Source organism: Paramormyrops kingsleyae, chromosome 17 (assembly GCF_048594095.1).
Source record: "Paramormyrops kingsleyae isolate MSU_618 chromosome 17, PKINGS_0.4, whole genome shotgun sequence".
Taxonomy (NCBI): Eukaryota; Metazoa; Chordata; class Actinopteri; order Osteoglossiformes; family Mormyridae; genus Paramormyrops; species Paramormyrops kingsleyae.
In genome coordinates this window covers 1,179,259-1,206,529 of record NC_132813.1, presented here as the reverse complement: position 1 = coordinate 1,206,529, position 27,271 = coordinate 1,179,259, and the positions used below count along the sequence as shown (strand labels likewise).

Here is a 27,271-nt window from a genome sequence, read left to right as displayed (position 1 = left end):
TGGTGATGAGGGCCGCAGGGAGTGAAGATGGCTGTTGCGCTAACCGGTGTGGGGTAAGTGACATGATGGCCATGCGGGGGGTGCGGGGGGGTCATGCTGTGGCCTGCTGGGCTTTGGCTGGGCATCTGGGTGCCTCGCCGGGCAGAAAGATCTGGCTTGTTTTATGGACAGCCAAGAGAATAATCTCAGCACTCCCTTTCCTTGGTAATAAACCTAATTCCAGGAGTAATTTACCTTTATGATGTTTATGAGAGAGCCATGTGTTGTAAAAACAGACCAAGGAGTATTTCCGGAGAAAGATATCCTGGTCTTTGACTGCTGATACGGAAGTATGTGAAATCAATACTTACAAATCATTACTGGTTATCTTTACTAATCTATTTCATTTGACCCTGCTCTGTCATGACGTCACATATGGGTTAAATACATAGAACACATTTTGTTGCTGTGTGCTGTGGTGTCAACAATGACCTCCGATCACTAAATTCAATTAACAGGGCCCATACTTCACTTATGCACCAGGGTCTCGCTGTGTGCTGATTGGCCAGTCACCTATAATCATGTATGTGTCACTAATGTTAATGTGAGACAGCTGGATGAATCTTCCAAGGAAACAAACCAGTCAAAGCACAAGGAGAACTTAACTATTTAGCCAAGCACATGAGCCTTTCAGTTTTAAAGTAGCTTGTGAAACCTAAAGTAGCTCAAAATGTCCTCACTGACACGGAATAGGTGGTCATCCTACAAGGAACTGGAGTACTCAGAGGAGACCCACATGAGAACATACGAGAACATGCGAGAACATCTATACATGCAGAGTGGAGGTATAAGGGTACCGTGTCACAATACCACCCCCATATCCAAATCAGCATGGAAGGACAACCAGTAATAGGGCTCAGCTTTTTCCCTAATAATGGTGGAGGGGTCAGTTGACAAAAGCAGAGAATTTCTGAGACCTTTTGGGGTTAGAGTAGGGGCTAAACTAAAAAGGGCTGGCCGTTGTTTCTCCCCAGATGATGGTTTCCATAGTGATGTCGGCAGTGGGCGCCGTGGGCTCGCTGTACTGCATGGTGGTCGCGGCCATCGGCCTCCGAGACGGGCCCCTCTGCTGGACGAGCAGCGGGGTCCTTGAGTACCCCTTCCTCAACCGGACTCAAGAGTAAGGTCCCGGGCGCCTGTGAGCCGTCCATCCCAAGGGGCGCTGACATTGACACAGCTGTGCTTGTTTCTGTTTTCCTCTGCAGTTTCATATTTCACCCTCGTATGTCGCAGCTGACCAAAACCGCTTCTTCTACAGGAATTCATGACTTGCCCCTGCATGTGTCTGTTCCCACCCCTCCCCACCCCACAGCCAAAGTTACTTGTTCAATCGGACCCTCTGGGATGAGTGTGAGAAGCCCAGGAATGTCGTTCTTTGGAACATCACCCTCTTCTCCATCCTGCTGACCTTGGGGGGCTTGGAGGTTCTCCTGTGTCTCCTGCAGGTCTTCAACGGCCTGTTCGGGTGTCTGTGTGGAACCTGCATGCGCAAGAGACAGGTAAGGCTGCCGTCATGGTAAGAAGCTGTGGAGAACCTGAACTGAGGAACATCTAAACCGTGAGAATACCACCAAAGAAGCTGGGAAACTGCTCGAATCAGATGATCACATCAGACCTTCCTCACATTTACTGCAGCTGGGCTCAGAAATGAATGACAGATAGCATATTTGAATTCATTAATAGTAATTATTTGAATTTGCTTCACTGGTTACCTAGGGTGTAGATCACAGATCACAGTAAGTTTTTGGTACTTTTTGAGGGAATTACAGTCAGATGTAATGTAAACACCACAGTATGTGCTGAACCTAATCTAGTGCATTCATTGACAGAATGTGACTAGGAATATGCTAATTTGTTGTCATTTATTTTCTGAATTTCATTTGAGTGAGAATGCCTCAAACCCTCCTTCTGTGTCAATGTCAATCCCAATTTAGATGTAAAAAACAGCTGAGGAGTAAAACTCGCATTTATCAGGGGTTTGTTTAATGCCAGAACAGAGCAGAGCCCCAACCGTGCAGGTACTCATAGCTGTAAGCGCACTAGGTTGTGCAATCTGGCTGAAAAACACAGCTGTCATTGCGGGCCCGTCTTATCTCACTCACAACGGCGACCTTTTAGCCCTGAAAATGCTCTCCTTTTCGTTAAAGACGGGAATCGCGTGATGCGAAGACCATGCCCACATGTCCCAGATACGTCTGAAGCCACAGAAAACTCACAGCTTCTGTCTGCCTGACGTCTCAGCATTTGATTTTCATGTTGGGTTTCTGCTGATTGGCTGCACTGGTATTGGCAGTTATGCTTAAGGATTTAATAATATGGAAGGATGCATACATTTGATTTTTTGTCTTTTTTGTACTTTGTAATGGGAATGCTGTTAGATTGTGTATGAATCCACATATTGGTTATATGAATATGTCTGTTTCTTGAGACGGCTCCTTGACAGTCACCCACATAAATCTAGGCCAGGGGTGCCCAACTCCAGTCCTGGGGGCCGGAGCCCTGCACATTTTTGGGTTTCCCCTCATTTAACACACCTGGTTCGACTCCTTGTGCTAATTACCACACAGCTCTTAAGCTGAATAATTTATGGTGGAACTGGGGAAGAACTAAGCTACACAGGGCTCCGCCCCCCAGGACTGGGCCCCCCTGATCTAGACAAACAGAGATATGTTACAGCTTGCACCACAAAGATGAAGACAATCATTCATGAATGCGTTGATATTAAATCATCGCTTAAACAAACATGACATGACATCTCCTTCAAGGTTGTCTCCAGTAGAGGGTCTGTCTTCTTCCATTCATGTGGCTAATCAGTATTAAAAGAAACTCAGAAAAATATGATCTATTTCCTTTTTTAGTCACCAGTGTGATCTACGTTTGATTAAGCAAGTTATTCATAATTATTTCAAATTTACTAATGCAGCCTGGTAAAATTATAGGATGTCTCACAGCCACCCTCAACATATTAGCATTGAGCTGACATCTTTTAGCAGGGCTGCAAGGGTTGCTATGCTGCCCCCTTCTGGATCCAAAGCAAAGTGACATTTCAGCATTGACGACTGACAAAGGAAAGTGACATTTCAGCACTGACTTAAGGCTGCTTCTTCTCCGCATGCGTTCTAGCGGACGTGTCTACTCGAACGTTTAATGATGCATTTGACATCATTGTGCACCTCTGCGGACGAACGGCTGCTGCACATCAAATCTGAGCCTGTGCAGCTGTGTACACACAGCTCTGGACACACCGAGCATGATCGATTCACTAGCGTCCACTTTAAGTTTAAATACCAACATGGATGCTTTGTGGTAGTTTGGGTAGATTGCAAACCATACAGACTATTTACAAGGTAATAAAACTGTTACAAACATGTACATGTGTGTGTATGTGAGTGCAGACGTGTCTCGAATTGATAATCTCACTCCAGCCAGCTGGCAAAAGTTGGCAACCCTGCAAGCTGGCTCTCTGAATTTGAACATACAGACCCTTTCCAAAAAATTAGAATATCATGGAAAAGTTTATTTATTTCCATAATTCCATTCAAAACATTAAACTTTCATAGATTCAGGGCCCACAACTTAAACTATTTCAAGTACTTAGTTGTTTATTTGTACTTATACTACGGGACCGTTGAATGCTTGAATCTGATTGGCTGACGAACGTTCTGAGGTGTGCAATTATTTTCAGGGAAACGCACGGCGAACGTAGTTCCAGGCAGCTCTCTTGACCGTATTACAGTTCCATATCACTTCGCATAGTTAACTTTAATAACGGAAATTAGCATACAGTACCTATACAGCACACACTGCACAGGACTAACAAAAACAACAACATGACAGACGATTTTCCGAAAGTAAATTTTAATATTTACGGTGAATATGAAACTTTCAACAACTGGGCTGCAGCAGTATTAGACAGTCCAGATGAAAAACAACATGAACGGAAGCGGACATCAAAGGCAGCCAGCAACAACAAAAGACATAAAACGATCAGCGAAGAACAGCTAGACATACTCGAGGGAGAAAAACACGAAGAAAACACCAAAAAACAACAGCTAATGACGTTTTGGAACTAGCAAAAGAGTCGTTGGATGAGATGCGGAAGAAATAATCCTACTCACAATAGCGATTTAAGTAGAAAAACCGGACGAATCCCTTGAAATATATCATCTGATCGATGTCTTGAGGTGTGGCAACCGTAGTATAAGCGGAATAATTGACTCCGGACCGTTGAATTATTAGAAAAATAATGCACACCCGAGGTGTAACGGCACCTCGGGTGTGCATTATTTTTCTAATAATTCAACGGCCCGTCGTCAATTATTCCTTACATAATTTGGGCTTCCAGCTCATAAAACCCACGAAAACAGGAATTCAAAAAATTAGAATACTGTGAAGACATCACCATTTACTTCTCAGTAAAGAAAGAAATTAGGATCAAATCAATCAAAATATGGTACTTTCAAAACGATATGTCAATCTTCAACACTTGGTTGGGAATCCCTTTGCCTTAATCGCTGCCTCGATGCGCCGTGGCATTGAGGCAATCAGCCTGTGGCATTGCCTGGGAGTTATAGAAGCCCAGATATCCTTGATGCTTGCTGTCAGCTCTTCTTTGTTTTTGGGTTTGGTGGACCTCATTTTCCTCTTCTAATTTTTTGGAAAGTGTCTGTAGAAACTATAAATACAATATGTTGTTCACATGTGCAAAGTACGCGCTTCACCAGAGAAATATGAACGTTTCCGTGTACGCCAGGGCTGTCAAACTCCAGTATTTTGGGGTTTCTCCTCATTTAACACACCTGATTCAGCTCCTTGTGCTAATTACCACACAGCTCTTGAGGTGAAACATTTGTGGTAGAAGAGAGAAAGGACTAAGCAGCACAGGGCTCCGGCCCCCCAGGACTGGAGTTTGACACCCCAGGTGTGGATACGTGAGTGTTGTGCTTGTGCAGAGAAGTACGAACCAGACATTAAGAGGACACGCTACTGTACTTGATTATGATTAAAATGACTATACCTTATTGATCCCAATGGGGAAATTCATTTTTCACCTCCCCCATCCATGAGAGAGATTCAAGCTGGGCAGTGAAGGGCAGCCACCCAGAGCAGCACCCAGAGAGCTGGGGGTTAAGGGCCCCGCTCAAGGGCCCACAGACATGCTGAGGCCGGGCTTGAACTGAAGACCTTCCCACGACAAGAAGCACTTCCTGCTTTTGAGGAAGCCAAGCCAGTACTTTTGTCAGAGTGAAAGATTCCTTTCCCATGTGGGGAGTCAAACCTGGGCTACCTGGGTGAAAACCGGGATTCCTCACAGCTAGACCATATGGGACATTCTTACATTCATGTGCTGTAGAATTTCATTCACTACTGACTGTAACATAATGATTGCTCAGGTGCACAGAGATTGACGATAGCCCCAGGAGAATGGGCTCCCCCTTTGGGTCTGGTCCCTTCCAAGTTGTTCCTTGCCACTGTCGCCTATGGCTTTCTCACTGGGGGCTTTGGGTGGGGATGCTGTAAAGCGCTTTGAGACAATGTAATGTTGTGAAAACGCGATATAAAAAAATAAATTTGTTTGTTGTTTGTATATGAAACAGGTCTGATTAGAATATTTAAAATGACCAGCAGTTCAGTGCTTACTGAACAAACAGCTGTTTAACTTGAAGAGTATGAAATCCTGGAAGCATGAACACAGAAGGTCTATTGCCTCCCTGTTGTCACACCTGAATGGTGTCCACAGCGCCCCCTAATGGCTTCAGAAGGTTTTACTCATTCTGGAGATTACTTGAAATGACCCAGTAAATGCCCGCAAAGGAGAAGTGTTTATGCAGGAGATTGGGCCTCACGTAGTCTCCTGGGACACCTTGCCTAATGTTAGATTGGCTTGTCTGTGATTGATAGAGCAGTGGCTCCCCCTTATGACAGTTTGGCTCTCAGAACAAACCTCAAAGCCCAAACAAACCCCAGGCCTGCTCCCCAGACTGCTCCGTTCCAGTGCCGTTCCAGTGAACTGGTTTGGGCTAAGTGCTCCACTCAGGTGTTTGATAAATGTGAACCCCGAACCTGTAACCTTTATGTCACAAGCTCTCCCCCTTAACCACCAGGGCCTCAACAGACACACCGAGAAATGAGGCCCAGTTTTTATACATGACTCGGCTGTACTAAAACCCGCGGCTGTTTCCTATTTAAACCAGTATCTGTCCGGAAGCATAGGGATAATTGCATAATTGCAAGGCAATTTCTATTCAGACACTGTGTCAAAGTGCATTTAATTGCTTGAGATTCATAGTCCATGCTTTTTAAATACAGACTATGCTGGAGAAATAATGGCTTGACCCTGGAGGCAAATGTCATGGTGAGTAACTGGAGTCACTCAGACGCCGCCACTGTCTGGTCATGGGGCCCTAAAGGACAGCGAGCCTCAGTCTGTCAACAAACAGGAGATTTGACCCATTGGTCTGACCTGCCACACATCATTACACAGCAGACACCCCATTGGTTCTCCAAATTGCTGGATTTAATTGGGCCTCAGTGCCTTGCAATGGGTTGGTGCCCCATCCTGGGTAGTTCCCTGCCTTGTACCCGTAGCCTCCGAGGCTACGGACCCTGAATAGGACAAGCGGTTTCAGAAAATGGATGGATGGATGAATAATTGGGTCTCACAAAACACCGGGGGCAGAAACACTGTTTTCCTCGCTGTCTATGCCACATTTTGTGGTGGGGAACCATAACATTAACTGTCAGAAAAAATGTCTCCGCTGACACCTGAAACAAAAATTTACATTATGCAAAAACACAGGAGAACAGGTGTAAATAAATATTCAATTGCAGATACTTTGGAAGAAACATTTTGTGACCAGAACATTTATAAATTGTCACTATGTAGCTGTCTAAGAAAAGTAGAGAGCAGAATTACAGGGTGTTTAATTACCCTTAATTAGTGATGGCAGATTACTGCATGGTGCCAAACATGCCGCAGTGAGCTGATCAAACATTTGTAGGGCTGCCTGACAAAGCAGGTCATGATTGCCACGGGCCTGTTTCTCACATCACTACACTTTGGTGAGATTAACAGAGCAACATTTTCTCCACACTCTTTAAATCAGTTGTTTGTATGTAAACCACCAAATGCCATGGCCGGCTCCTTTCACAGTCTTTCTCATACACGAAGACAAGCTCCACCCATCCAAGCATCCATGCTCTATTTCTTGAGAGAAAACGTCTTCGTTCTGGAGGACTAGGCCTCCAGATGGGAGAGCAGCTTGAGGTTACAGCCTAATGTTTTCGACAGTTGCTCAGGTAAAGCAGAAGTGTGTGGTCTGTGGATCAGGGGGTTAGGCCTCGGACCTTGTGGCTGGAAGGTGACTGGTCCAGATCCCATACTTGTCAGAGTATCTGTTGGGCCTTTGAGCTTCTGGAGAACCTTTTAGGGCTTGTGGATGGACAGCTGACTCTGCACTCAGGCCCTAAGCTTTTAAAAATGGAGAGCAAAATGGGATATGAGAAAGAAAAAAAACATACTTGTTCATTTCAGTTTCACCACATCAGCTAACTGAGCTGCCTGGACTGGTGACAATAAACGGTGTCAGATCCCACGTCTGTAAAAAGGTCAGAGCAGCACAGAGACATACAAGGGAGCAGGAGCGGAGCTGTCTGGGGTTTGGAGGTGGAGCTCGTCATAGTGGAGTAACATTGCTCAGGGACACAGACACCTTCCTGTGACTGCAGAATGTCTCAGTAAAGGTGCACATTGTGAAGTTTTCTCTAATTCTCCTCAGGACACCAATCTCGTGTTTGAATATCCATCATTAACGCATTTAATTTACAGTCTTGACATCTAGAAGATACTGATCAGCAGTTTTATTTCTGCAATGACCACTTATGCATTTATGCACTGAAATTACAACATTGTAACCAAAATCTATTATAGCTCATTCCTGCTCAGTCAATTGTATTTGTATGTTTATTTTTCAATCTGTCATGTTTAAATGTCTTTCTTATTTCTACACTATTTAGTTTCTTGCACTTGACCATTAAGACTGTATTTGCATTTCAATGTGTGACCCATAGATCATATAGCGGAAGGTGACAAAGATACTTTGACTTATGGGGCCGTTGGTGATTTTTACAGGCTGAGAAATGGCACCTTGCTTATCTCTCTCCTACATCAAGGTGAATTGCAGCAATTGCCTGAGAGTTTTCATGCTTTTTGGTTGTATATTTTATCACTATGCAGATTGTTCAGTCATTCCTGGGATTTACCGCTCAGAATAAGAGGTTTTTTGGCTTAGCAGGTGAATATATAAACCAGAACTGAGGAAGAATCGCTTCTAAAGGCCAGGTCAAAGTTGCCAACTAAGTTCAGGTGGCTTGTGGTAGAAAAATTATAAATCAAGCACTTAGAATAAAAGTCTGGACCTCTTAGTTTGGCGAGTAAAGAAAATCTCTTTTATTCCAGCAAGTTCAGCAAAGCGCTCCCATCACACTCTGGCACTTGGTACCAAGTCAGCCCCAGCACACAAAGTAACCAGTAGATAAACCATAACTCCCAGGCCTTCTAAGGCCTGATTGGTCATGAAACATCAACAAACTAAGCTGAAACGTATAACAAACACAATTCTCCTGCTCCATTGGTTCACCTTGGTAGCAAGGTAAAGTTCACCCATTGTACGGAACTTACTGGAGACAGCCTCGGCTTCTAGACTCTACTTGAGATATGTATATAGATATTAATTATATGACATTGAATCACTGTTAATGTTTGGGTGTTCCATTGATTAATGATTAACACATTGACGTATTGTCCCTGAATCGCTGAAAATACATGGTTAACATATGATTAGTATGATTAACATAAGTATGATTAACATGATGCAATCAATTGTGTAACATATTATATATTGACTACAACTACTTTAATAAGCTATAACTCTTTGTGCACCAGTTGGGGCGGCTTCGAGTCTCTTCCTGCAAGTGGTTTCTCCCCCCCTTTGCTCCACTGTCTGCCTCTTCAAGGTCCGAGCTTCTGCGGAGCCAACTGCAGGCAGCTATCACAAAGCGAGGTCACATAGTATTCAAAACAATCTCTTCTTGCCTAAGGCCTAAGACATAACAGACCCAATATGCCTCCCCTCCTGGGCCTACTAATGTCCAATTTTACTTCCACAGCTGAAGTGAGATTTTCAATTTTAGACAAGTCTGCACACGCCAGATGCGCGAGAGTTGGCAGCCCTGCAGTTCGTACTTCGATTTCCTGCCTGAACTTTCATGAAAATTTTCGGCTGCGGACAATTGTGTGTGCGGCAGCTTGTGTTCATATTGTAAGAAGAGATTTATTTTCATTAAGATTAATTATTTTATAATTTCATGTTTATTTTATTATTGATTCTTTTATACATTACATAAAGATAAGGGAACTATATAACGCTTTGGGAGTGGAGTGATAGAGTTCTGGTTGTTAGGAGCCGGTACTACTTTTCTGTATGGGCGCGAAAAATGAAGAAGTCTGGCTTCCATGTTTAATACGGTCTGAAACATATGCCTTGTCCACACGTACACGGGTATATTTTAAAACGGTGTTTTTCCTCCTCCGTTTAAAAAAACATTGTCTTTTAAAAAATTTCCGTCCACATGAAACCGCAAAAATGCGCTGTCAAAAGCATGCCAAAATAACAGGCGGCATTATGACTCTAACCGTACTGCCATGTTAGCCAATCAGAAGCCTTGTAGTGTCCAAATCCAAAAATGGAGCCTAAGGTTGACTCTTTGCTCTCTCCCATCCAAAAACGTAAGGCAAAAGAAAAGAAGCAGCGACAAAAAGAAATACACATATACATTCGCTTAACTTAAAACTATTTACTAAATCGAATAACACTAAAGTATACAAAGTTTTAAGCAGCTGCTTCATTGTCGGGCGTCCTACTTGTGTCGAGCAGGAGGTATATGTTTTATCGGGCTGTTTTTTTTATGTGCTGGCTAATGGGTTCTCTGGTTTTAGTGTCTGAGTTTGGGTAGGCTGTGGCAAGGTAGGCTGGGCTTGTTATTTTAAACGATTTGTTTTAAGCTTATTAATGTTGTGTTCTTAGCTTTCTGTGGCGGTTGTCGGAGGCGAGGGCCAGTGCGGTGTTTTCACCTGGTGTGTAAATCATTAAGCCCCCCTTCAAGTTCACCGATTTCGCCTTTGTTTGGTGCTGGTGTTTTGTGGTTTTGTTCAGGTTATTTTATCAATTGGCTATTGATATCGGCTTGATTTTATTTTTGTGTGTTCTTTAAGGGTCTTATTGGTATTTTGGTTATTTCTTTGTAAATTTGTTCAGGACGGGAACAGTTTTTGGGGGGCCGCACTTCATTGGCCTGCTAGCAGAGAACACTTGGGAGTGGAGGGTGTTGTGGTCAACTGTTGTGGGTGTTGTGGTTGCCAACTATTTTCAATGGAAAGTAGCTAAATTCTGCTCGAAAAGTCGCCAAATGTCGTTAGATGACGTCATGCGTATATTTGCATACTGATGACGCAATTGGCATTTTGCGTGTTTTCCCTAATCCTTCCTCACGTGTCCAATTTAAAACTATCAATTACGTTACATATTTTCTGTCAGACAACATTTATATTATACGTATATATGTTTTTTTTATGTGTATATGAGTTTAATAGGTTTAATGAAGTTTATCGTTGTGTATGAGTAAGTAGAATCACGTACAGTCAATCAGATGTAGCTCAGTAAACGATCTCAGACGAGTTCAGAAACTGGAATGAACTTAAGCTCTGTAACAGTGAGTAATATAAGTGCATCAGAAGAAAAAATAAATAAATGAGAAAAAATAAGAAGAAACGGTCAAATTAAATAGTTTTATTTCAAGCAAAGGAGAAGCAGGTAAGTGATTGGTCCGTGGCAACACCGTTTGCACATGCGCAGCTCATTCACAGCTATGTCAGCTGCCGTGCGGTCACGGGAATATGCTGCTCCTTTCAGCCGGAGATAGCGCTCACTGATCAGAGCAGACACAGGGAGATGAGTAACTGTACCTGGAAAGCAAGACCTCGCGCTTACAGGACAGTACTGGCGACATTTGGATAGTTGCTAAGGCTTGTCCAAAAGTCGCTAGATTTGTCGCTAGGCGCTTTCTTGAAAAAAAGTCGTCAAGGGGGTCTGAAAAGTCGCTAAATCTAGCGACAAAGTCGCTAAGTTGGCAACACTGGTTGTGGTGACGTGTGCTGTAGTGGTGACGCCACAATCGTTAACGCTGAGACTCCAAAAACAGCATTACAATATGTTCACATTTGGTTGCGGTTGGTGCTGCATACAGCAGTGACGTTCCACAGAACAGGAGAGGGCATATGTATTGCAACAAACACAAAAACAAACAGTGTAGTGAAACGGGTAAACTTTCATTTCATTTCATTTCAACAGTTTTGAAGGTATTTAGTCTATGCTTGTTCGGTACTACTGTAATATGTCATACCGAGGCTATACTGAAATCCTTACGACAAAATTAGCCTGCATCCCCCCCACTGGGTAATTTTATCGCCAGAATGGCAAAATAGTGCTGCTTTTTAAAATATTGTATACCTTGGTATAATGTTTGCACAATATGAAAAATCATTGTTGACCAATGGTCTGTTAAAGTCCACGCCGCCACCTATCGGAAATACCTAAACAATTATCTTGGACGGCTGTCCGCTAAACATAAAAATCGGGGTTAGTTGCGCGCCGACCGCAACAGTCCGCAGCCAAACCCTGATGAAGAAATTTACGGCACGTCCTCTCATCTACAACTGAAAGAAAAGTGAATTATGAATTGGAAATAAGGTAAATTAGGCTGAAATCAGATTAAAGCAAAAGCTGCCTGGATGTTTCAAAAGTGAATGCAGGACAAACGTTAATCTGAGCGGCACCGTGATGGCACTGTGACGGCAGCGTGGGGAGCCCGCCAAAACCCACAGGAATTTGCTTTGGAAATGTGGTTTATGTATATTGGGATATGGAAGGAAGAGAAATCTGTACAGCAGAGGTGAATAATGTCTAATCTCCAAAGCTTGGTGCACAGCTCACTTGACCTGTCACTTTTTGGAGAATGTGAGAACCTAGCTTGTTGATTAAAACTAGGGATGGGCCGATCCACATTTTTTCAGTACCGATCCAATTCAGATACACAACTACCGATTCCGATACAATAGCTCTTTTTACTTTTATATATTAATTTTCTTATGCTAATAAATATATATGGCAAAAATGTGACATTTCATTAGGCTACTACAAACATACATAACGTACTGTTCCACCTCGTTTGTACGTCTCGTTTTAAGCATTTATGAGGCATTTGCTTTTCAATATGAATATCTTCAAAGCAAGTATTCACAAGTGTCGAATGCTTAAAATTTGAGCACAATTTTTCTCCCAGTTACACTTTGTTGCGATGGCAGCCCCTCTTGTATCGCAAGCTGCAGCGAGTTCGCAAAACAGTCTAAGTTAGCGACTCCCGAATCATCCATTGCCTTTTTTTGTCTGACACAGTTGCGTGTGCTTTAAGTGAGATTATCCATTAAACACTATAAACACTTCTCAAAACTTTATTTCACAAAGATTGCAAATCGTTGTGCTACTGGTTTCTGTTAAAAGCGTAAAATACTCCCCGATTGTCACGTCCTATCTTTCGCTTCTTGTACTGCAAAGGGTATTTGCATGACGTCATATCTGGCGGACGTCACTGTACTCACATCCACTGAGTAGCAAAAAAGACTGAGGGGCAGCGTTAGCGTTCGATTTGAATGCCGCAAAAAAACACATATAAAATGGGAAAGAGCTGTCGTGCGATTGATTGTACAAATAGATTTAACACGAAATAGGAGCTTTTTAGGGTAAGTTTAGGACATGGGTCGGTCACGCATGGCTGATACCTGATCCGTCAAATAGGTCTGGATCATTCTTTAAATGAACCTAAACTTTCGGCCACATGTCTTAAAGGTATCCGGGATAACGTTTATCTTATGTGGGGGAGGAAATGGGGTAAAACTTAGCCTTTTTTCTAATAAATGGTGTTAGGAGAACCATAAGACAGATATATACTCAGCGGTTTCTGATAGTCAGTTGGCTCCGGACCCGGATAAAGTCATCTGAAAGGGACATGGGTCTCTCTGCTTGTGTTTTGAAGAAAAATGGCAGTAAATGTTCCCGGCCTGCTCTCTGTGCTGGTGTTCTACCTCGCCATCCTGGGCACAGGGCTGTGGGCCTCCAAGAAGGCCAAGAAGGAGGAGAGGAAATGCAAGGGCAACCAGAGTGAGGTCACCATGGTGGGAGGGAGGAACCTCAGCATCTGGGTCAGCATCCTGACCACCACTGGTGGGTACCTTGACACATCCTGAAGAACAGGGCTTGTGACCGATAAGCTCACACAGACTCAAAGATCTAAGGAAGCCGGCAGAGTCTGTGTGGGTTTTATACACATGTAGTCAGAATCACATTAATTAGAGTCCCTCTGGAAAGTATTCCTATCCATCTTCCTGCACCTTAATAAGAGCGAGGAGACGTCAGTGCACTAACCATCCTCCCGTCTCTCCAAAGCTACGTGGGTTGGAGGAGGCTACCTCCTGGGCACTGCTGAGGTCATCTACCTCCCTGACAGGGGTCTGTCCTGGGCCATTGCCCCCATTGGCTACAGCCTCAATCTCATTGTAGGTAAGAGATGTGCTGTAGTCGCCTGGGTCTGAACAACTGCAGGATACCTTGCTTTGGACTTACTGATCCCTGTGAATGACAGCGGCGCCAGGTTACCGGCTTGTCATTCACAATCTCATACCATAATAATAAACCATAATAATGATAAAAAAAAAACATCACCCTTGAATTAAACAATGAGCTGTATTTTTCCCAATAACTGTATAATATACTGTGCACCATTACATCCCTGCCGGTTCAGTTAACATGTTGCTGCCAAGCTAAATATACAGTTACTGGGGAAAATATCGAGTTCATTGTTTAATTAAAGGGTAATATTTTTTTTCTTAAATATAAGGATGCAGAAACCTCACCGTTACCATGGCCCCAAAAATTTCAGCACTGTCATCATTTTAATCGCTGACTCATCAGTCGCAGGCAGCAGTTGGTACACGGCTGCCATTTTTGTTGCTTGTTTTTTGTCATTCCCGCAGCGGGTCTTTTCTTTATCAAACCTGTGCACAAGAAGAACTACGTGACTGTGATGGACCCGTTTCAGGAAAAGTATGGGGACGTGCTGACCAGCATCCTGTTCATCCCCTCGGTGCTGGCCGATGTCTTCTGGGTGGCCTGTATCCTCGCTGCTCTAGGTGAGAATCCATGGGGCCGTTACCTGAACTTCAGCCTGACGATAAGTCTTGGGGGACTCAGGGGATGTTCAGCAGGTTATGCAACCCCCACCTCTGCTGCCCCCCCCCCCCAAATAAATACTCCACGAGAAAACACAGATGTGAGTTTGAGAGTGCTGGAAAGTTTTTGAGTAAAACAAAATAAAGGAGAATGTAGTCCTGCGATCTTGGTGCCCCATTCTGGACTGTCCCTTGTATTGCACCCGTAGCCTCTGGGACAGGCTCCGGACCCCCTCGACCCTGAATAGGATAAGTGATCACAGAATATGGATGGATGAATGTAGTCTTCTTAAAGGTTGGAGCTAAAGAACCTTTAAATGGTGCAAACATGTTGAACAGGGTTCTGTTGTTTTCAGCTCCCCATCACGTCTGCTATGTTTCAGAAATTATAGTACCCTAGTTGAGCAGCACAGCTGGACCTCTGTGCTGTCCGTCTCTCTCCTCATGGTGTCCGTCTCTCCTCAGGAGGGACGATGAGCGTGATCCTGGACATCGCCTCCCACTGGGCAGTCATCCTCTCAGCGGTGGTGGCCATCCTGTACACGCTGCTGGGGGGACTGTACTCAGTGGCGTACACTGACGTCGTTCAGCTCTTCCTTGTGTTTTTGGGGCTAGTGAGTGCATTTGTCGCATTTCCTGCAGCACAAAAGCTGCATGAACATGGAGATACCAGAAAAATTAAAACCATCTCAGTGACAATGCTAAAGGCATGCAAGTGAACATCTTCAATGTACAGGCACACACACATTGGGGGAATTTAGAGATATCAACAAACCTGAACTGGAAGGAAATCATGCAGACATAGATATGGACACATGCACATGCATGCAGCAGGCACAGCGGTCAGGGCTGAGGCCTGGTGTAGTGTCCATCAGAGTTGTCTTCAAGTCCACCTTATTTGAGTACTGCTCAAGACCATATCTATAACAAATCGAGTCAGAGTCAAGACCAAGTAAAACTGGAGTCAAAGACGATACCGACTTGGGTAGCCAAGTCCGCTTCCAAATCCAGAAATTCCTAAACATTTACGTGACTAGAGACCTGATTAGGGCTGCAACTAACGATTATTTTGATGATCGATTAATCTGTCGATTATTTTTCGATTAATCTATTCTTAATCCAGGGGGGGGGGCAAAACCAATTTGATTTCCAGCATTTTTAAATGACCCAAACTGTCTTTGTACAAAGGTTGTTTCCGGCAACTCACATAAAAAAATAAATGTATTCTACATTAAGAGTACAAACAAATGAAAGTTTTGTAGCAGCTGAATCAATGTAATAAAAACACAAAATCTTTTTTCATAAAGTGCAACCAGCATGGTGCTTTAGATAATGTATTCAGTACTTCAGTTTTTTAATGTAAAAGCACAGACTACCGCTGCTGCCACATATTATTAAATAATAATTTAATGTTGATACACATATGTGGGGGGGGGGGGGGAGCACGCGAGCGAGTGTGTCTGCATGTATTACGCACAAACAAAGTAAACATTTGTTGCGGAGAGGAAGCCTTTTCCGCATTTTACGCTAAAAATGCGCCGGCTTGCGCTCTCGTGAAACGCCATAGACTTCTGTGACTGAACGGCGCAAATAAGACGATTGGTGAAGAAAAACCCGTGAACGGCAGGAGACAAATTTCGTTTTAAAACGTGTCCGGTTGTGTGGCCATACTACATTGATGAACTGTAAATAAGACAAATAACAGAAGGCTCTTTAGTTTGTTTAATAAAAGGACAAGATATAGACCTGTTCTATAGGAAATTAAGGTAGCCTAAAATGACTATTGTTATGAACAGTCGCTATATAGACAATAAAATTAATTAATAGAATGGTAGGGTAAATACGTTGTGGTATATGTAGCCACATTTGATAATAGCCGATTGTGTTAACATCTTTTCCAGGCAACCACGACTTCACCTGTGTTCGTGCGCACACATGTGCGTGTGTGAAGGGGCGGGGCGGGTAATACGGTCGGCAGTAATGTCATTGGTTGCATTTGAAGTGAGAAGTTATCCAGTTCGACAGTAAACGGCTCTTTAATAGGAATATTCTCAATGGTCTCAATAAAATCCTGAGTCCATGACAAGAACGAGTACAAAGACAAGATCGAGACCTTCAAAAACTGGTCTTGAGTACTACAACATTTGATATTACTGTAAATTTCTATCATGAAGAAATGAAGCAGTGGTGTAGTGGTAAGAATGCAGCCATTTTTCAAACGTTTTTTTCAATTCTTCCAGAATTCATCCCGTAAGCTACTGAAGGCGCGGCATTGGTTCTCGTCTCCTTTTTCTTTTATGGCGGTCGGCATCCAGCTTAATGGTGCTTTACTGCCACCGCGGCTTTGGTTAGCTTACTGCTCCCAAATTAGGGGGTAGCCACTGTACTTACGTCTATAATAACGTAGACCCAATAGTTGCCAACTATTTTAATAATCGATTTAATAGATTAGTTGTTGCAGCCCTAGACCTGATGATGTACTGATAGTCGTTTATTGTTAGCTAAACATATCCGACGCTGAAATGGCATTTTATTATTGAGTTAACAAGAATATACAAGCAATGTGAAATCTGGGGTTGATTACAATGGTTCACTCCAGTGTTGGGACCGGCTACTAAAGTGGTTTAACCCCCCGGACACACGCACCCAGTAGTGCTTGTAAGCAGGAACCTTTCTTTAAACTGAGGACTAAAAAAACCTTGATTTTTTGCATTCATATTAAATAAATAATTAAAAAATATTTTCAGCTAAGAAATAAATGATTGGTCAAGTGCAAATGTAACAAAATTTCACTTCCACTGCATCCTGTAATCATTATTAATTTCACTGTAACCTGACTGTCATGCTGGGCACATTAAATACTGGGTCCGGAACCAAAGAATTTGCTCTAAAAGAATCCAAAGGTTTGTTCAAAGGCTTTATTATTAAACAAGCATTTTATTAAATGTTTTGTATTTGTAGAAGATAGAAATCGAAAGCCTCGTCTGTCGCTTTGCAGTGTCTGCCTTCCGCAGTCTGCCTCTTACTGCACGTCTTGCACAGAAACTCATAGTTTATGGGCGCAAACCGGACAGTTTCTGGCTCGGGAGCATCTTTTTTCCAGGTCACGAGTGTTTGGGTCCAAGTCAAGGTCGAGTAAAAATTCACGCGAGCGTGTGACAAAACCGAATCCATTCATATATGGAATCAAGACCAGACTCTCCCCCTACTCTGGTGTCTTTAATAATGCATTATATAGTATTAACATACATGCAAAATCCGTTCAGAATACAGTGCTGTCTCTTCTGAAGGCACCTGAATTCTGAACGTATATCCATTCGCCCGACTGCTATTTGCATGGTATTTACAACACTGATCTGCACAGTTTTCTTATTCCTTAAGTTATTTTATGCTTTTCTATTATATTTTTATTGTTACTTTATCCTTTGCTCTATTTATTTCTATGCTGCTGTACAATAAATTTTCTCCCCACAACCATCAAATTAACTCTTCTTATCTCATTAGATACCTTTTAATATTCAAACAGTGTAAACATAATAAGTACTGATTACCCATGTAAAATGAGTGCATATCCTAAAGCCAGTATGCTACCCTCCTCTATATCTCACAGTGGCTCTGCGTGCCCTTCATCCTGGAGAGCCCGGCGTCGCTCAGCATCGTCTTCACGGCCGTCCATGAGGTGTATCAGGTGCCCTGGCTGGGGAGCCTGCAGCTGCGGGACGTGGGCATCTGGCTGGATGACCTGCTGCTGCTGGTAAAGTCAGTGACACGCTATGAAGGATAGTGGCAGCAGGTGGCGTAGTGGTTAAGGGAGACCCAGGTCTGAAGGTACTCGACCGGACCTGCTCCAGGAATAAGTGAAGGTCCTTAGATAAGACCAGGTGACCGCTGTAGGTTCTTGCGCCCAGTCCGGCTCGGCCCACATTCAGGCGGCTCTCCCTTTCAGACCATGTCTGGGGTTTGCTACCAGGCTTTCTACCAGAGAATCCTGGCCACCGGCAGCGTGGCCAAGGCCCAGATCACCTGCTTCGTCTCGGCGGCTGCCTGCTTCGTCCTGGCCATCCCGCCCGTCCTCATAGGCGCTGTGGCCGCCTCCACTGGTACCTGCCTCCCTTTGCATCTCCACACCATGCCGTTCTTCAGAAATGGGGTCTTTGTGAACGTGCTCCTGTCGGGCTTTTATCCAGGAATGAGCTCATCTTATAACACAGGTTGTTAAGTGTTTGTAGTAACGCCACGTGGTCCTTATGTTTACCAAGCCAGCCTCTGGATTTCGCCCCGTTTTTTAGTTTGTGTTTTTCAAACTGAAACATGGATCGCCACGACCAAAGTCACATGGTACTCTGTCTTGCTTCCCGCAGACTGGAACCAGACCAGCTTCGGGCTGCCCGCCCCGTACGAGCAGGGCAAAGCGGGCATGATCCTGCCCATCGCCCTGCAGCATCTCTGCCCGCTGTTTGTGTCCATCGCTGGCATCGGCGCCATCGCTGCCGCCGTCATGTCGTCGATCGACTCGGCCCTTCTGTCCGCCTCGTCGCTGTTCGCGCGCAACGTCTACAAGAACATCATCAGGAGGAAGGTGAGTGACCACAGAATTCAAGGGTTAGGGGTGTCAGACTGGAATGAGGTAGCGTGCATGAGGGCCCGTCACCATGGCAACCTTCCCTGTAACATGGGCGGTACCTTCATTCGTGTTGCTAGATAAAATATTACCAGAGCTTGGATATTGAAACTACAAATGAGAAAGATAGGATGGATGGTCTCAGTTGAGTTATTGATCATGTACTTCTTGTCATGCAAAACAAAGTCAAAGTACTGGGGTTGTGTTTAGAAAGATAAATTTAAAAAGCAATTAATCTTGTAGTTGTTACAGAATTTGGATTTTCATTCCATTTTGTCCTGCCCCCCCACCGCCACCCCCACCAAAGGCCTCCGAGAGGGAGATCGTGCTTGTCCTGAAGGTCTGCATTCTGGTCTTCGGCCTGTTGGGGGCGAGCTTGGCCATGAGCACTGGCTCGGTGTACGTGCTGTGGTTCATGAGCGGCGACATCATGTACTCGGTGGTGTTGGCCCAGCTGCTGGCCGTCTTCTTCCTGCCTCGGCACACCAACAGCTACGGCTCCGCGGTGGGCTTCGCCACGGCACTGCTGCTGCGCGGCCTGGCGGGGGAGCCGCTGCTGGGCTTGCCGGCCCTGATCGGCTTCCCGGGCTGCCGTCTGCACGACGGCATCCTCGTGCAGGCCTTCCCTTTCCGCACGGCCATCGTGCTCCTGACGCTAGCCGCCATCTTGCTTGCGTCCCGCCTGGCCGCCGTCCTGTTCTTCAGGGGACTGCTGCCAGAGCAGTGGGACGTCTTCAAGCTGAGGCAGAAGGACAGCACCACCTTGAAGGAAGTGCCTCTGAAGGAAGCGGCCGAGGGCAGCAGCCTGAACCCGAGTTCAGAATGAGGCAGCAGACCATACGCACAGCACTCTGCCTTCTCTTAGAGGAAGGGCAGGATCTGTTTACCTGGCACGTACCTATACTAAACGAGGGTAAACTGTACTATAAGCCATACTAATCTGTACTACAAACTATACTAAACTGTACTAAAACTGTTACTAAATTTTACAGCACATACACTACCAGTCAAAAGTTTTTGCACACATTGAAATTTTCTACATTTGCCTGTTACTCACTTAACATTTACTAAAAATGCACTCAGTATTTTTTGTATAACAAATTAATTTACAGTATGTTCACCATTTGAGTACTGTTATTAGCAAGAAAATGTCACATCTTTGATTCATCAAAGTAACCTCCTCCAGCAGTTATAGCAGCAGAGAAAATTTGAGGCATTCTTTCTACAAGGGCTAGAATTTGCCTAGAATTTAGAATACTGCCTAGAATGCCATCACCACACAACAGGAAACTAAACTCTGCTCCTTCTGCACAATCCTGTGTTTTAAAAGTGATTTACTGACATGTGCAGCCACAGCAGCTCCATTAGTGGTAAAATATTAATGAATGGGGGGGGGGTCTCACAGGAAGTTTTCAGTTCATATAAGAAAAAACCTTTGGGGGTCCATGGCTAAGTGCCCCCCAATGAAGACTGTTAATCCATTAAATGTGTAATAAATCCTGATATGGATGATTTTCTGTTGCTGATTATTACAGAGCAATAATCACAATGCTGATCCTTTTCAGGGTGAACATGCTGACATCCGCTGCACTTACATCCAGCCTTGTGTTCCATCTTTAACAAATCCAGGTCAAATCACGGCCGAGATCAAAGGGGGGGAGACGAGACCAAGTGCATTACTGGAGTTGGGTAGTCGAGTTTGAGTCTGAGTCTGGAAAAACACAAGTTCAATTCTAGGCCAGGAATCTAAATTCAAAAACAATTAATTGAAAACTAAACAAATACAGCAATTTTTCAATAAATAAATCATTTAAAAAGAAAAAAAAATCTCAGCTATGAAATAAAGGATTTGTCACATGCAGAAACACACCTTCGCTGCATCCTGTAGTAATTATTAATTTTATTGTCACATGACTGTATCCAATTTATCTCATTTGAAATGGAACCAAAAAAGTGCATCAAACAATGCAATGTTTCTTCCAAAGACTCTTTTTATTCAGTATTTCTTTCTTAAATATTTTGTAATTTTCTTAAATTACACACAATGTATATAAAGTGCACAGATGATGCTCAATGGCAGATCAACTATGTAGAAATGTTCATGAGTTACAAAATGTAAGTCGGGTTTGAATTTGCGTCCAAGTCAAGTCTCTAGTCTCTGCTTCCAACTTGACATGTCTTCTGAGGGCTTATTTATTTTCAATTGTATGCAATGCAATAATTAATAATGTTTAATAGTGTAAGAATCACAATTAAAATACCATTTAAGCACATGCCCTAAATCAGCATTCAGAAAAAAACACTGTTTAAAGATAAAGTACTTTTTGTCTTTGTAACCCTTCCCTCTAATTGTTTTATATAAAATTGCAATTTAATTCACATACAATGGCTAGACATTGGTTAGCTTTGTTTTGGTTAACACTAAAATTCATACTAACGTACATTTGTAATAGTCCCACAAAATATTATTCAATCAGGCGGTGTTGGTGTGATAACGTCTTGAAACCACCAGATGTCGCTGTTTGATATATCGAATCAGCAACCTTTCCCTGGCAGTGCGCCGCGTCATGCGCGTTCATCCGCACTGTTTTTGTGCGACTCGAGAACAATTCGAGTAGGAATCGCCAACTTGAGTACTCATCTCTGTTACTAAGAAAGACAAGTGCACTAGGCATTTTTTTCAGAATCAGTAAAGACTTTTATTATCCCGAAATAAATTGTTTGAACGATTTTATAGCTTAAATGTGCGCGACGGGGTTATGACTCCTGTGTCTAATGAATTGCTGTAGTTTGATTCCCGCTCCAGGCAGATCAATCACAACACCATTAGGCCCTTGAGTAAGACCTTTAAGCAGAACTACAACAGAACTACTCAACAATGACTCAAGAGACCACAGGCGGCGGCATAAACATGGCGTAGGTGCCCAGACTACCTACGTGTAAACTATCCTAAATGATATATCGAGTCGTTAAATTTTAATAAACATTTATTTCCCCTTGGTGGGACCGAAAAAATGGTCCCCACGACAGCAAAAAAACAGGTTTTTATTGCAATGTGAGGGCCAAATCTCTCTCTCACACACACACATTCACGTCACACAAATTATTTTTTAGCCGAAAGTAGAACGTGAAAGCATCACAGTACCACGTACAGATGACGTACCCACTAAACAGCTGGCGTTAAAACTTTTGGACGGGAAGATCGGGGCAGAGTCAATTATGATATAAATGACTTTTCTGTTTCGCGTAGTTTAAAACCGTATACCCAGCGTATTTCAAAACAAGCTTATGTGTTAATACTTATAAAATATAAATGTATTTTAAGTGGCTTAAACGAAGAAAAAGCTTTGTGTATCCGACATTTTATTCATTTAATCGTCCAATAGGCTTTAGGCGCAGTGTCATGTTTTCAAAACTGTTACATGCATGTAAATGTTGTGCATGTGTGTGCAGATCGACTTATCTCGAATTGAAAATCTCCCGCCAGCCAGCTGACCAGAGTTGGCAACACTGAACATCACGCCATCCTCCTGCCACGTACCCATACAAAATTTTCTAAATGCGCCCTTGCTAGAGACTAAGGTGGGTAATCTGAAAAACAACATTTCCGAATTCCCACTTTAATTTAATTTAAATAAAAACCAATAATTATTGCAATAAGATGTTGGCTAGCTAGCTGGATAGCTATTGATAGATTATGCCTCTCGACAAACAGGTCGCCAGCATTGGCCTTCGTGTCATGTTTTATATTCCCATTCCTAATGTCGATAGAAACTGGACGCTGTTCCAGCAACCTCAGGAATCGATACTTTGCAATATTTGCATTCCAAAGTGTGTTTCTTTTTACTGGATGTCTTGCACGGAAACTCCTTATGGTTTATGTGCGGGAAGTTTAATTGCTTACTTGGCAGACATAAGGGGCATGAATGGGCGTGTGCATTGTGTTTGAAAAACAATGGAATTGGGGGGATACAGTACATACAGGCTGCAGACATACCCTATGACGTCTAACACCTAATGGATCTGTCATTGTCTTTTTTTGAGTTGATTTTATGGTTATTTTATTTATTTTCATCTTCTTGTCTGCTTGACTCTCTACTAAATAAATCAACTAAATTCACCATGGCAAGATTCCTACAAAAAAACGTGACTGCTACAGACCAGCTCTGTGAGATCTGACACACACACACACACACTTCAGTCCACATCCACTATGCCTTTTGCTTTGCGGTATTCACCGGTATTCCCTTGTCTGAGTCCCAGTGTCATACTGAGCAGGACTGGCCTGTAAATCTCTCCACTCCTGAAGAGCGGCGGAGCTCAGGTAAACTTCCTGCACTGAAGATTAGCCCTGATAGTCAGACTTTTTTCACTTCTGATCGTTCTTACCTGAACCTGCAGGGTGTGTCGGTTCACAGGCCAAGGCTCTCTCTCTCTCTCTCTCTCTCTCTCCCTCCCTCTCTCTCTCACTTGCTCCACAACTTCTCCTCAGGCATTGTCTGAGGAACCTGTCTGATTGGTGGAGGCATACGTGGAGCCTGTTGTGTCGGCGTGATACAGAAGGCCAAAGAGACCGGGGAGTTTCAGCGACAGAGAAGGAGCGGGAGAGGAGAATGAGCCGGCAGACATTCGGTGCGACCCGTTAAATGGAGCCAGGGAGCTAATGTCGCGGCGGGGGGGCTGGAATCCTTGTGCCATGGTGACCCTGGCGGTGCTGTACATGGGCTTGTGTCCCTCGGGTGAGTAAACACGGGGCCCGCTGTGCCGGCTTGGTCTCTAGAGGGGGCTAGTGGTACTACTGAAACTCCTCATGGTGCGACTTCCTGAAACAGGAAGTCCATTAGCAGGGTAAAGCTGGACCCACACAGATACTCCAGGGTTTTGTTTGTGTCTTTTAAGAATAGGACTGCAAGTGTGAATAGAAACTGAAATGAATCTGTGTGTTTCGGCAGCTAACACAAAGCCCTTGTGCTGTCTTGTGGATGCATTACAGATATATATACTGAATATACACTGTATATATACATACATCACACACACATATATATTCTGTTTGAAGTAATATAATATACATATCAGCTGACTTTTAAACTTTAACCTCGGGATTTAATTGAATCCATTAAAGGGATTTTGCAAGTATTCAATTTACATAGGAATGCTTAAGTACCGGTTGGTGGGGTGTGACTTGATAGGTCACGTTTCAAATGCATATTAAACACTTCCAAAGTCCTCATAGATATCCACGGCAAATAGGAGTGTTTAGATATATATATAGCAGTGAAACCCTTAATCCAGCAGTTGTAGTGTAATATGTAAATCATTGGTATTATTGGATAGTGACTGATATAAGGTGACATTGTTTTCCCTGACTGGCAGGGCAGGCCGTCAGTATTAACAGCCCCCAGTCGAGCCTGCAGGCGTCCGTGGGGGATGACGTCCTGCTCTCCGTCCGCTTCACCTGTGTCGGGACTCCCACCATCCGATGGATGTTCTTGTCGGCCAGGGGGGGGCAGTGGGTCGCCACCTGGAGGTCGGGCTTTTTCCACAACGCGTCAGAGGCTTATGTGGGCAGGCTGCACCTGCATGAGAACGGCTCCGTCACGCTGCTGGCCGTCGCCGTGGGCGACTCGGGCTTCTACAGTCTCACCGTAACCGATGAGTCGGACAGCAGTCGGGACGCGGCCATCCTACTGACAGTGAAAGGTAAGAACCCCCCCCATCCTACTGACAGTGAAAGGTAAGAACCCCCCCCATCCTACTGACAGTGAAAGGTAAGAACCCCCCCCATCCTACTGACAGTGAAAGGTAAGAACCCCCCCCATCCTACTGACAGTGAAAGGTAAGAACCCCCCCCATCCTACTGACAGTGAAAGGTAAGAACCCCCCCCATCCTACTGACAGTGAAAGGTAAGAACCCCCCCCATCCTACTGACAGTGAAAGGTAAGAACCCCCCCATCCTACTGACAGTGAAAGGTAAGAACCCCCCCCATCCTACTGACAGTCAAAGGTAAGAACCCCCCCCCCCATCCTACTGACAGTCAAAGGTAAGAACCCCCCCCCATCCTACTGACAGTCAAAGGTAAGAACCCCCCCCCCATCCTACTGACAGTCAAAGGTAAGAACCCCCCCCCCATCCTACTGACAGTCAAAGGTAAGAACCCCCCCCCCCATCCTACTGACAGTCAAAGGTAAGAACCCCCCCCCCCAGTATGTAGAAGCTGAATTCCCATACACAATGTAGCAAGTGTGCACAGATACATTGTTCACTCAACTGATTGGTGAATGAATGGTACCCAATACAATATTGTCACATGCCATATATTTCTTTCTTTTTTACCTTTTGTGCAGTAATATTTATGTCTGTACTTAAAAAATTGACAGTTTTCTATTTTTGTTCATCCCCACAAAATAACACAACATAACATAAAATAGAGGTGAATTCAGTTGATTCTCATTCATCTAATCATCCATCATCTGGTTGGGTACTGGTCCTGGCTGGGGTGGTCAGGGCCTGGATCCTATCCCAGGCAGCACAGGGCATAAGGCTGAGGTGGTCAGGGCCTGGATCCTATCCCAGGCAGCACAGGGCATAAGGCTGGGGTGGTCAGGGCCTGGATCCTATCCCAGGCAGCACAGGGCATAAGGCTGGGGTGGTCAGGGCCTGGATCCTATCCCAGGCAGCACAGGGCATAAGGCTGGGGTGGTCAGGGCCTGGATCCTATCCCAGGCAGCACAGGGCATAAGGCTGGGGTGGTCAGGGCCTGGATCCTATCCCAGGCAGGACAGGGCATAAGGCTGGGGTGGTCAGGGCCTGGATCCTATCCCAGGCAGCACAGGGCATAAGGCTGGTGTGGTCAGGGCCTGGATCCTATCCCAGGCAGCACAGGGCATAAGGCTGGGGTAGTCAGGGCCTAGAGCCTATCCCAGGCAGCACAGGGCATAAGGCTGGGGTGGTCAGGGCCTGGATCCTATCCCAGGCAACACAGGGCATAAGGCTGGTGTGGTCAGGGCCTGGATCCTATCCCAGGCAGCACAGGGCATAAGGCTGGGGTGGTCAGGGCCTAGAGCCTATCCCAGGCAGCACAGGGCATAAGGCTGGGGTGGTCAGGGCCTGGATCCTATCCCAGGCAGCACAGGGCATAAGGCTGGGGTGGTCAGGGCCTGGAGCCTATCCCAGGCAGCACAGGGCATAAGGCCTGGGGTGGTCAGGGCCTGGATCCTATCCCAGGCAGCACAGGGCATAAGGCTGGGGTCACCCTGGATGGGATGGCAACCCACCAGAGGGTACACATGCACAAACTACTTAAATCCAAAACCCCACAGACATTCATATCATAAGTGGTTAAACGTTGATCATGTCTCAGTATCAGCAATATGCTACAGTATGCTACGTTTCTAAGCCTCCTGATTTCTGACGGCAGAGGTGCTCTTTGAGGACGTGCAGTACCTGGCGGTCTTCATCGCCATCCTGGGGTCGGCGGCTGGCTTCCTTGTGGTTTTGATGTGGTTTCTAAACAAGGTCTCCGTGCGGATTAAAGAGTGGTGCCACCGGAGGCATCTACCAGGTGACACCCATCAGCTACTCGCTTTGCCCTCTCACACTTCCACTCTGCACTTACTTTGTATGGTGCAGTTCCAGCCGTTCACAATAAATGTATCACATTGTATCATAATTACTGCTGCCATTATGACGCCCATTAGAGGGATGCTTTTAGGTACAGAGTAATGCCCAGGAGTGTGTTACAGGTACATTGATTTTTTTAAAAATCAATTAAGATCCGTAACTGTGCTGTTTATTTTCAGAACATGACGAGACAGAGCTACAGGCTCTCTGAGACAAGGAAGGGCGACAAGGTCACACATTGTGGGGACAATAATATGAGGAGAGCACTGGAAGAAGGCCGAGATGTTTCAGCCTCTTGCAGGAACTCTTCTGTTGGATTTAACGAAAGACTTCTAGGATACAAAAAAACATGAACTTCCTGTGGAGCCTGATGCATAATTTATGCACATAAGCAATTAACGTCCAGGCAACAGATCTTCATGGATACGTCCATCTTTTGCAGGATGTCTTCTGTGGGTTTTGTGTATTTAATATATTTTTTAAATATTTCCATTAAGCATGTCACATCTGCATTAGGATGTATCAGTTCAGTGTACTTTGAGAATTAAATAAAATTATTTTTTTGGAGACACTTCTGCGTATTACCACTAGATGGGCCTTTCGGTTGAGGAGTGGAGATTTTTGGTTTTTGAGAGCAGTTTTCAC

At 44.4% G+C, this 27,271-nt stretch overlaps 2 protein-coding genes across 4 annotated transcripts; both read left to right on the top strand.

Annotated features, from left to right (window-relative positions):
- The first annotated feature begins 1,399 nt into the window (after positions 1–1,399).
- On the top strand, positions 1,400–20,513 carry LOC111833869 (high affinity choline transporter 1-like). The gene is made up of 9 exons (XM_023792553.2): positions 1,400–1,538; positions 13,189–13,376; positions 13,599–13,712; positions 14,186–14,341; positions 14,846–14,994; positions 17,991–18,134; positions 18,327–18,480; positions 18,742–18,959; positions 19,309–20,513. Exons 2-9 carry the CDS (start codon positions 13,193–13,195, stop codon positions 19,825–19,827), a joined length of 1,638 nt encoding a protein of 545 aa, XP_023648321.2. The 5' UTR covers positions 1,400–1,538; positions 13,189–13,192; the 3' UTR covers positions 19,828–20,513.
- A 1,475-nt stretch (positions 20,514–21,988) lies between these two features.
- On the top strand, positions 21,989–27,197 carry vstm5 (V-set and transmembrane domain containing 5). 3 transcript variants are annotated; one of them, XM_072701170.1, is made up of 6 exons: positions 21,989–22,056; positions 22,489–23,325; positions 23,494–23,740; positions 24,378–24,704; positions 26,424–26,567; positions 26,806–27,197. In XM_072701170.1, exons 3-6 carry the CDS (start codon positions 23,665–23,667, stop codon positions 26,835–26,837), a joined length of 579 nt encoding a protein of 192 aa, XP_072557271.1. In that variant the 5' UTR covers positions 21,989–22,056; positions 22,489–23,325; positions 23,494–23,664; the 3' UTR covers positions 26,838–27,197. The 3 variants fall into 3 exon arrangements, with proteins under 3 accessions (XP_072557271.1, XP_023648358.2, XP_023648357.2); XM_023792590.2 differs by lacking the exon at positions 21,989–22,056 and having other exon boundaries at positions 22,106–22,583; positions 23,265–23,325; XM_023792589.2 differs by lacking the exon at positions 21,989–22,056 and having other exon boundaries at positions 22,106–22,583.
- Positions 27,198–27,271: the final 74 nt, after the last annotated feature.

What these genes read in the sequence shown, in the direction of transcription:
- LOC111833869 (XM_023792553.2), top strand. Translation starts at nt 13,193, where the DNA reads ATGGCAGTAAATGTTCCCGGCCTGCTCTCTGTGCTGGTGTTCTACCTC. An exon ending in CAGCCTCAATCTCATTGTAG is followed by an intron (nt 13,713 to 14,185) that starts GTAAGAGATGTG and finishes TCATTCCCGCAG; the next exon opens with CGGGTCTTTTCTTTATCAAA. An exon ending in AGAACATCATCAGGAGGAAG is followed by an intron (nt 18,960 to 19,308) that starts GTGAGTGACCAC and finishes CCCCCACCAAAG; the next exon opens with GCCTCCGAGAGGGAGATCGT.
- vstm5 (XM_072701170.1), top strand. Translation starts at nt 23,665, where the DNA reads ATGTCGCGGCGGGGGGGCTGGAATCCTTGTGCCATGGTGACCCTGGCG. An exon ending in CATGGGCTTGTGTCCCTCGG is followed by an intron (nt 23,741 to 24,377) that starts GTGAGTAAACAC and finishes CCTGACTGGCAG; the next exon opens with GGCAGGCCGTCAGTATTAAC. An exon ending in CCACCGGAGGCATCTACCAG is followed by an intron (nt 26,568 to 26,805) that starts GTGACACCCATC and finishes GTTTATTTTCAG; the next exon opens with AACATGACGAGACAGAGCTA.